The sequence below is a fragment of the Enhydra lutris genome, unplaced genomic scaffold (assembly GCF_002288905.1).
Source record: "Enhydra lutris kenyoni isolate GAN:26980312 unplaced genomic scaffold, ASM228890v2 scaffoldscaffold39, whole genome shotgun sequence".
Classification (NCBI taxonomy): domain Eukaryota; kingdom Metazoa; phylum Chordata; class Mammalia; order Carnivora; family Mustelidae; genus Enhydra; species Enhydra lutris.
In genome coordinates, this window is record NW_019154123.1 from 19,809,453 (window position 1) to 19,819,540 (window position 10,088).

Below are 10,088 nucleotides of genomic sequence, written 5' to 3' on the forward strand. Positions count from 1 at the left end.
CACAAGGAGTGGCTCAATACATGATGCTCCTCCCTTTCCCGTCCCAAGAAAAAGATTGCAATCTTCCCTGAGGCTTTCTGGAAGCAATGCCTTCATCTGGATTCTAAAAAAAAATGGTTTTAATGGCGATAATTTTTGTCACTAAGGCATATATCAAATCTTGGGATGTTGGCATCTGCCACCTTGGCTGGCATGCAGAGCCAACTCCAGGAGAGCAAGAGAGGCCGGATGGGTAACTTCATCTTTACTATTGTCTCCTAAGCCTGCCCTTATCTTTTCATTTTCAGGAGAGACCCTCCCCCTGGCGCTGGCCCTGTTTGCATTTGTTGGCTTCATGCTCATCCTTGTGGTGGTGCCCCTTTCCATCTGGAAAATGGGCCGGCTGCTCCGGTACTCCTGTTGCCCCGTGGTGGTACTCCCCAGCACCTTGGTAATGCTCTTCTTTTTTCCTTTCAGCATGACGCTGACCAGCTGTAGTTTGAGCCTTAGTCTGGTATGGGCATGCACTTTGTGTGGCTTTACAAGCATTTGCACAAAGAGAAGGGAAGAGGATTTATAGGGATTCACATCTAATCAGTGGGGCTGGGAGAGAAGCCCCTTCTCCGGGGAGTGGTGACCTTCCTCAGGCTCCCGTCAGGCCACTGGTACTTGCCCTAAGGACCGGGCACTGCCCAGATGGCAGGTGTGTTACACCAGCCAGGATGCTCGGCACTTCAAGAGTCATGCGCAGCCTTCCTCTTCTAGACTGGCCTGCAAGGATTCTGTCTCTTGCAGTAAGTAAAACAGCAGCTACATCTAGTAGTATGTTCCAACCCAGCATACTCAGTTAATATGCCAAGAGCCTCATTGGTTCCCAGGGCAAAGTGCATGTGTGTGAAGCATGCACCAAGGACACTGGGCCACAGGTTTGAGTCTCCAGTGCAGACAGGTCCCATGCCCACCCCAGGGTGGAAGAAAAGCAAAAGCAGGCTTACAACAGCTCCCTTTGTTCCATTTTCCTACCTCCAGTGCCCTCCACCCATCCCCAGACCTCAATACTTAAAGCAGGACAAAAGAAAACAAAGTAACAAATAAAACCAATCCCATCCCTGTCAGGCAGGGATTTCTCACAGTTCTGTCCTGGGAAGATGAGTTTGCAGTCGGCTTCTCAGAGGCAGCTAGAATCGGAACGTCCCCCAGTTCCTTATCAGCCTGGGGTCACTCTGGAAGGAGTCACTCTTGTGATATCTTCATGGCCCTGAAGAGTGCAGTCTGTGTTCTCCTGCACAGGGGGAGTAATCCTCCCCGTGACCCTCTCTCAGGACACTCCTTCACCTTGCTATCCTAACGCCCGCTCTCTTTCCGGCAGTTGTAAGGGGTCCTACCTTTAGCTGATGCTAGTGCAGAGTTAAGCACCAGGCATTGTTCTTTTTTTTTTTAATTACTTTTTAAATTTTTTTTTTTTTTTTAAAAGATTTTATTTATTTATTTGACAGAGAGATCACAAGTAGGGAGAGAGGCAGGCAGAGAGAGAGGAGGAAGCAGGCTCCCTGCCGAGCAGAGAGCCCGATGCGGGGCTCGATCCCAGGACTCTGAGATCATGACCTGAGCCGAAGGCAGCGGCTTAACCCACTGAGCCACCCAGGCGCCCCACTTTTTAAATTTTTTAATAAACCTATAATGTATTTTTATCCCCAGGGGTACGGGTCTGTGAATCGCCAGGTTTACACATTTCACAGCACTCACCATAGCACATACCCTCCCCAATGTCCGTAACCCCACTACCCTCTCACCAGGTGTTGTTCTAAGGCTTGATGTACATCGACTCGTTTCGTTTTTTCCTCTTCCATCATTGCTTACCAATGTGCATTTCATCAGCGCCCTGCCAGCCTCTCTGAATGATTCAGTGTTCACTGCTAACCAGGAAGGCACCGTGGTGTGGCAAACACAGCGGGGCAGGGTGGGCCTTTCCCCCTTCTTCAAGAACCCTGGGGCTCAAAGTTGCCAGGACCATTAAAGGGTGTGTATTCACCATTTGTTGGAGTAGTGTTTTATAAATATCAGTTGGGTCAAAGTGTTTGATGATCCTGTTCAGTGATTTTGGTAGACCTCTATTAGTCATTGGGAGGGAAAACACATAATCTCTAGCCAGGAGTATGGATGTGTCTGTTTCTACGTTTGTCAGTTTTTCCTTCATGTGTTTCGATTCTGTTTCGGTTGCATGGATTGTTCTCAGGTCTTCTTCAGTACTTGAGTCTTTTATCATCACGAAATGTCCCTCTTTATCTCTGGCACTATTCCTTACCCTGCTATCAATATTGCTCTCCACTGTTTACTGTTTGTGTGACATATATTCTTTCCATATTTTTATTCTACATGTATCTGTGTCCTCATATTTTTTTTTAAAGATTTTATTTATTTATTTGACAGACAGAGATCACAAGTAGGCAGAGAGGCAGGCAGAGAGAGAGAGGAGGAAGCAGGCTCCCTGCTGAGCAGAGAGCCCGATGCGGGGCTCAATCCCAGGACCCTGGGACCACGACCTGAGCCGAAGGCAGAGGCTTTAACCCACTGAGCCACCCAGGCGCCCTGTGTCCTCATATTTAAAGTATATCTCTTGTAGCAGTGTATGTTGGTCTTAAAAATTTTTTTAAAAATTAATCCATTCCAATAACCTCTGCCATTTAATTGGAATGTTTAGTCCATTAACGGTTAACCCTGATCCTCTCACTTTCTGACTTTTGTGTTTGTCAGTGTTGTGGCACGAAGAGAGAGACTTGCCCTCGGACAAGGAACTGTGAAACTCACCCAGTGACGTTACCGCCTTCCAACTGTCAACTTTTGGTTGCTCGGTGGTGCCTTAAGGAAGTTGATTTTATATTCTGATCAGTTTTTATTTTATTTATTTTTATTTTTATTTTATTTTTAAAAAATTTTTTTATTTTTTTATTAACATATAATGTATTATTTAGCTCCAGGGGTACAGGTCTGTGAATCGCCAGGTTTACATGCTTCACAGCACTGACCAATATTTATTTTTATTCTTAAAAAATATTTTATTTATTTATTTGAGAGGGACAGAGATAATGAGAGAGAGCACAAGCCTGAGGAGGGGGAGAAGCAGGCTTCCCACTGAGCAAGGAGCTGACGCAGGGCTCGACCCCAGGACCTTGGAATCATGACCTGAGCCGAAGGCAGTCACTTAACGACTGAGCCACCAAGGTGACCCTTGACCAGTTTTTAAAATTATTATCTATAGGAGGATTGGTCTGATTGGGACTCCTCCACTGCAGCAGTCCCGGACCAACCCAAAATGATCATGGGAGGGGAGCATCCATGGCTGAGGTGGTCTGAAGCCCTTCTTTTCCACATGTGGTGAAAAAATTCAGCCTAACTCCATCAGTTAGTCACCTTTTGTGGTTTTCCTCTCAACTCAGTTACTCATGCTTACCCTCTGTTCACAGGGTGTTCCATTCCTAACACCCTCTTGCATTTTTCCTCTCTCGGGTACACATTCAGCAGCCCAGCAGAGGTTCCTCCCTGCCTCAGGATCAGGGGCACTAGCATCCTTCCAGGACCCAGAGCGAGGAACAGAGCAAAGAGCTAGGGAGAAAACCATGTGAAGGGTCATTTGCTTAGAGAATTTCAAGTGTACAAGAAGAGCCCTCAAATGGCAAGAGCTCCTAGGGATCCTAATGGATTATAAGCCACACCCTAAACATAGCTTTTGGAGAAAACCAATTTTAGAGGAGACCAGAAGCAAGGATATTCTGTAAGAAGTGTGGCCACTTTAATCTGTGGAAGATAGATACCATTACCCTTGATTAGATTAGCTTTTGCTTTTCTGTTATCTTTACCAGCCTCCCTACATTGTCATTTCTTTCCATAAGGTTTTTCATTTTTATTGGTTCTCCCTCAATTTATTAAGTGGACAATCTCTCTGAGTATATGTATTTCCCATAGTGCCGTATGAGAAATTGATCATGAGTATCCATTACACCCAAACGGATTCTGGAGCTGTACATCACTACCCTCTGCTCTGCCTCAAACTTGACTTTAGCACAGCCTAGCTGCACTTCAACATTTGCCTTAGTTAAAGATAATCCTCTAAGGTAACTTCCAGCCTTCCTTGCAAAAACCCACGCATCTTTCCGATTAAACCATGGGAAATTACCAAGTGGAAATCCTTGACAATTCTTTGAAAATCCCTATTGAGTTTTTAAGTGTTTAATTTATCTGTTTGGATTAAACATTTCATGTCTACATCTATAATTTCACGGTTGGTGATGGTTGTACTCTGAAACACACCATTAAGATTTTCTATCCATTCAAATTTATATCATCAAGTAACAGTCTAAAGCAAAAATATATATGCAAAGAAAATCATACCGAGAATGCTCAGTGTATAGTCTCTATTTTAAAGTATTATTTCTTTTCCTTGTCTTTCATCCATAATTTCTTTATGGGGATAGAGGCTTTGGTGCTAAGGGGTCTTTCTTTCTTTTCTGTGACTCACTTTATTCTTTCTCTTTTTGCTGTCACAGTCCACTGTAATGCAGGTAGCAAGCATAAAGATGGCCCCAAGTTAGTCATTCTTCAATGGGTCGTTTGAAGTTTGGCTTTGTGTACTTCATAAAAGGTAGAGTTTGTGAGCTCAGATGCCTCTGGGGCCCAGACAGGTACAAAAAAAAAAAAAAAAAGTGCACTGCAGTGAGCATAATTGGATAGGGAGAGATGGTGGGGACCATGGCGAACATGTTTCAGCTAAAGAAAGCAGTTTTTCAGTTTCAGCATGTTGTTGCTGAGAGGAAATGCGAGCCAATGCTACCAGATCTGTAAGGTGTTTATTTTTTTTTTTAAGACTTATTTATTTTATAAAGAGAAAGAGAGAGAGTGTGTGTGTGTGTTGGGGAGGGGCAGAGGTAGAGAGAGAGAATTGCAAGCAGACTCCCCACTGAGCACCAAGCCTGATGGGCTCGATCTCATGACCCAGAGATAATGGCCCGAGTGGGAGTCAAGAGTCAGATATCCAACTGACCAAGCCACCCAGGCGCCCAAGTTTTAAGTGAGAAACCAGAAATCTAAACGTTTATGAGAAATCTCCTAATTTTTAAATGTTGAAAATAATTCAAATAAAATCAACAGAACCTCGCTTGAAAGTTTATTCTAACCTACGGGACAGCAGTTGCACACCTTCTGAACTTCTGAGCTTATGTTTTATTTTTGTGTTCTAGATCTACACTGTCCAGTATGGTAGCCACTCTCCACATGTGACCATTAAGCACTTGAAATGTAGCTAGTCCAAATTGAGATGCACTGTAAATATAAAATACACAATGGATTTTGAAAAACTCCTTAATATTTTTATATGGATCATAAGTTAAAATAATATTTTAATAATAAAATGCTTTATTAAAATTAATTTCACCTGTTTCTTTTTACTTTTTAAAATGTGCTACTGGAGAATTTTAATTTGCATATATAGCTCAAATTAGGTTTCCACTGGAAAGTACTTCTCTAGAGTTAAAAAAATAATCAGATATAATCACTGCAGATTTAGGTAGCTGGTATCCTAAGGATCTGACTGGACCAGCAGCCATGAATTGATGGTGGGCTCCGCACTGACACTCCTCCTGAAACAGGGGTTAGAATTGTCTTTGTGGTTTTTTGCCGCTTGAAAGTTGATCAGGTAGCTGGGATTTCTGCAACACTCTCTGTCATTGTGGCTACTACTCTACCATCATATAATACTACCATTCCTCTAATGAATATTAACGAAAATGATTTTTTCAGAAAATAACCAATTCACCCCAGAAGTTAATCAGCTGCAGAAGGGAAGAGGTGGAACCTTGTGCCACAGCTGTGCTGTCTTCTGAGGAACCCTTCAGGGCCTGGCTTTAGCAGCCTTGGGGAGGGCCCAGCTGAAACTGAGACTCCGGTTGGCACAGCACAGCAGCCATGAGGTGAAAGACCCTGTATCTGTTTTCCTCCATGGACAGAGGACAAGAAAAGCAAGAAGAGCCTGGCGTGTCCATGTCTAGAGGCAACTGTCTGAAGCAGACTGGTTTGGCAGACAAAGCAAGAAGTGGGGGTCAGGAGATGTGACCTCTAGAACTGTCCGTCTGCCATTCACTGACTGAATGACCCTGGAGAAAGTGTCTTGGTTTCTCTGGTCCTCAGTTTTCTCATCTAGAAAGGGGGAATTAAACATACAACCATCAAACCACTGTATCTCTCTGGCCCTCGCAGAGATTTGGGAAACTGGCAGCACTGTACATTGGGACTGGTTCAACTTTTCGGCAGAGCAGTATATAAATTGCAACAAGAATGATAAAAACTCTTTACAACAGTTGGCTTGGAGAGCCACTTTCCTAAAGGAAACCTTGATGGGGAAAGGAAGGATGAGTACAACAGTGTTGACTTCACTTCAAACCAAATGTCTGTGCAGAGGTCCGTGGGTCAGCCAGTGCTACAACACATGACCTAGAAGGAGGTCACAGGCCCTTGGAAAATGGGCAGTGCTGTGCATACAAGAGATATTGTAAAGGATAAATAACACATGCACACTGAGGGCAGCAGGTGGAATGTATATGAGGAGAGGAGAATGCAGAAGGATGTTGATAATAAATGTGGTGTTTGCTGTGTTCCTTTTACCTGTAGCGTTGTTAAAGTATAGAATTAAAAATAAAAAGGGGTCACCTTTGGTAATCCTTTTGGTTTCTTCCAAAAAAGTGGTCTTTGGGATTCTAGTTACATCATCAACCTTGTGTCCAGGGAGGCTCCTGAAGGCCACCATTGGACAGGAGTTGTGGGGGTGACCCCAGGTAGGGGATGCGGCAGGGAAGGAGAACCCTGACCGGTGCAGCTGGCCAAAGCCTCACCTGGTCAGGGTGCTCCACAGGAAGTCCCTTGGGGGTACTTCTCCTCCCTAAGACAGCTCACTCAGGGTGTCCTCAGTGCCTTCTAGCATGTTCATCTGGGACCCACTTTTGGAAGGCTTTTCCTGCCCCTCTCCCAACCAGGTGAGGAAAAGTCAGGGCTAGGGAAGGAATGGAGAGGTAAGTCTCTTGAGGAGTGAAGGGATTAATGGGCAAGGCCTGTGCGTTCCTTCTTAGCCCCCAGCTTTGGAGCCTCTGAGTTGGTTTGTCTCCACACCAACTTCCAGGACCCCTTCCAGCCAGCCCAGAGGTGGGGACAATGTAACTACTTCAACCAGGTGTTTCTCCTACAAAAGAGAGGCCTACAACCCCCCTCTCTACCCCAGTGGGGTCTCAAGGAGCCAGAGGGTGCGCTCTCCAGGAGGATGATACTGTCAAAGATCTTTCCTTTGTACCATTTTGTATGCTTCTGTGTTGTTGGATTTCTTCATGAAAAGTATGTTTTAATTTTATATTTAGCCTAAACTGGACATATTTTCAGTGTGCAAAAATAAAGGCTATACTACTGTACCGGTCATCACTCTCCCTTGTCCCATTTCCTTGCCTCTCCCCCCTGGGGCTGTTGTCCCTTTGCCACCTATCCAGGACTAGAACCCAGAAATCACCCTTGATTTCCCCCTGCTTGAATCCCTCTCACAATTTGTCCCAGTGCTCATCCATTTCTCCTGGCATATATATGTATATAAAAAATTATCTCAATTATTCTATTGTCATCCCAGTTCCCAAACAAGCATTTACTGGGGTCCAACCATGCAAAGACATTGAGCTAGTTCCTCATAGAGGGGGCTCCCTTCTCTGTAGCTGGTTATTCCCTCCTGGAGTGCTTATATCCTGACTCCCCAGGCCTCCTCTATTTTTACCCCCATCACCTGGCTCTTTAAACTATGACACTTTAAGGAGTGAAAAGGGGCACAGTCAATAACTACAACAGAACAGGAAGACCATGCATCTTTGCACTCAATGCCCGTAGAGAGACCCTGCCCCCAGAGCCAAGCCCACCTCTCAGCCCTGACCTCAGGGAAAGCTGCCAGAGTCCAGTTGAACAAAACCTTCTGCTCCATGAGGTTTACATTTCCACTGGGGAAAGCGGAAAGAATAATAACAAAATAATACAAAACCAAATAATGATAGTAATTACTTTTTTTAAGGTGAATTATCTGGTATATTGGGAGTGTATAAATCCTATGAAAAATGCAAAGGTAGAGCAGAAAATGGGGAGTGGGGGCAGGTTGCAGCCTCCTCTAAATGAAAGTGAATGAAAACCCCCAGACCACAGCTCTCCCATCAGTTCCATCCTTACACAGCCACATGGGGTGGGGACATTAGGAGTGGCTCTGGAACAAAATAATTTGGCACCAAATCTTTAGGAGTCTGCAGCCTAAAACAAAAAAACTTCATTTAGTATTTGTCCGGTTTGTATTGATAGTGTATTTTTGTTTGTTTTTGGAGCTATTCTCTTATGTTTTCAGAACAAGTAAATAATTATGTTTGATAGGAGCATAGATTTCAGGATTGGTTAAAGGGAAAGCTAATTAACTCACAAATTTGAGTAGGAGCAGTGTATTGTTAGAACTGAACTGAGCATATCAAAATGAACTCATGCCTTTGTAAAACATGTAATTAAAAATATATTTCTTTTCTGGCTCCCCGCCCCCCAAAAATGGCCGAGTAGCAATGTTACCCCATAATGCACATAATGCATCCTGATGGCTACATTATGGTTTCTAATGCTATTTCTCTCCCCAAAGGAACCAGGGTTTCTTGAAACAATGTCTGATTCCATGTCTGGTCTGGGGCAGAAGAATATGAGGCGATCTCAGAACACCTAACATGCTGGGCCAGAAGCAAAGCTTGAAAAAACCGGGGCATTTGAAAGCTAAAAGGTCCTCACCGGCCAAAGTTGGGAGAGTGTGAGCATCAAAATGAGAATATTGGGGCGCCTGGATGGCTCAGTGGATTAAAGCCTCTGCCTTGGGCTCGGGTCATGATCTTAGGGTCCTGGGATGGAGCCCCATGTCGGGGAAGGGGGGTGGTCTCTGCTCAGCAGGGAGCCTGCTTCCCCCTGTCTCTCTCTGCCTACCTCTCTGCCTATTTGTGATCTCTGTCTGTCAAATAAATAAATAAAATCTTAAAAAAAAAAAAAGAATATTGGCTGATGTCAGTACATTTGAAATGTCACAAGTCCATAATACATAAAAAGAGCAACACTAGTACAGTGACTTCTCAGAAAAGATGACTAGAATGCATTTCAATTGAGTCTTGTTATGCAGTCATGTTGGGTTTATTGACTCACTATGTCAATGAAGAATACTGGTAAGTGTAAATACCTCAGTCAGAAGGGTTGGTTCTCCACTGCCACCAATCCCTGGCCCAGGCTGCAGCCCTCTCCCCACTGGATACCTGCAGTAGTCCCTTTACTGGCTGCTCTCCACTCCAGTCCTTCCGCACTTGTCTGTCTCCTATCGTGCCAGGGAGTCCCAGGGACGTGCCTTTATTTTTCTTTTACAGAGGCTTTGTAGGTTCAGTTTGTCTGTCTAGCCTCTGTGCTACTCTTCCTCATCTTTTACATACGTACGTGTGTGTATAATATATATATCTTATATATAATATATATTTTCTTATTTTCCGTGTGCCCTATTTTATCCATAGGCTAATTCTCTGTGGATGCAGATGTCTCAGTGTCCTTTGAATCTGGCCTGACTTGATCCATCCCTTCAGGAAACCTTCGCAAAACTTCTGGAGCCTACTTGGAAGGAGACCTCATTAAGTCCACGGGTGTCTGGCGCCACCTTGTGTTGAGTAATGGAAAAAGTCCTGTTTCCCCTGAGCCGAGTTTCCTTGATGGAGAAAGGAAAACTCCCCCAAGTTTCCTAGAATGAGAACTCAATTACAAAACTTCCGTGGGCTTGGCCCCTAACAAACTTCCACTGTCATTAGTGGATTTAGAATTTAGTGGCCGCCATATCCTCACGCGGGCTCTGTCTCCAGCGCACATTAGGGGCTTTTTATTTTTTCTGCATGTTCTATTTTTAGGCTATTCTTGGACTAGACCGACTTTCTGGGGTGTTCCTCAGGCCGTGGTTCATGAGAGGGTAGTCATATCAAACCACTGTGGCACCTACTCTGAACTTTGAACCTGGCATAAGAGTTGACCCCAAATTACAGTTTCGT

The 10,088-nt window shown here is 44.3% G+C and overlaps 1 protein-coding gene across 2 annotated transcripts in view; it reads left to right on the forward strand.

Moving 5' to 3' along the window:
• The window catches only part of LOC111155008 (interleukin 20 receptor subunit beta), a 36,550-nt gene extending 29,496 nt beyond the window's left edge, over positions 1-7,054 (forward strand). For both annotated transcript variants that reach the window (XM_022515000.1, XM_022515001.1), the window contains exons 6-7: positions 288-430; positions 5,773-7,054. In XM_022515000.1, the coding sequence (XP_022370708.1) occupies positions 288-430; positions 5,773-5,880 (251 nt within the window). In that variant the 3' untranslated portion in view covers positions 5,881-7,054. The remainder of the gene's footprint in view (positions 1-287; positions 431-5,772) is intronic.
• Positions 7,055-10,088: the final 3,034 nt, after the last annotated feature.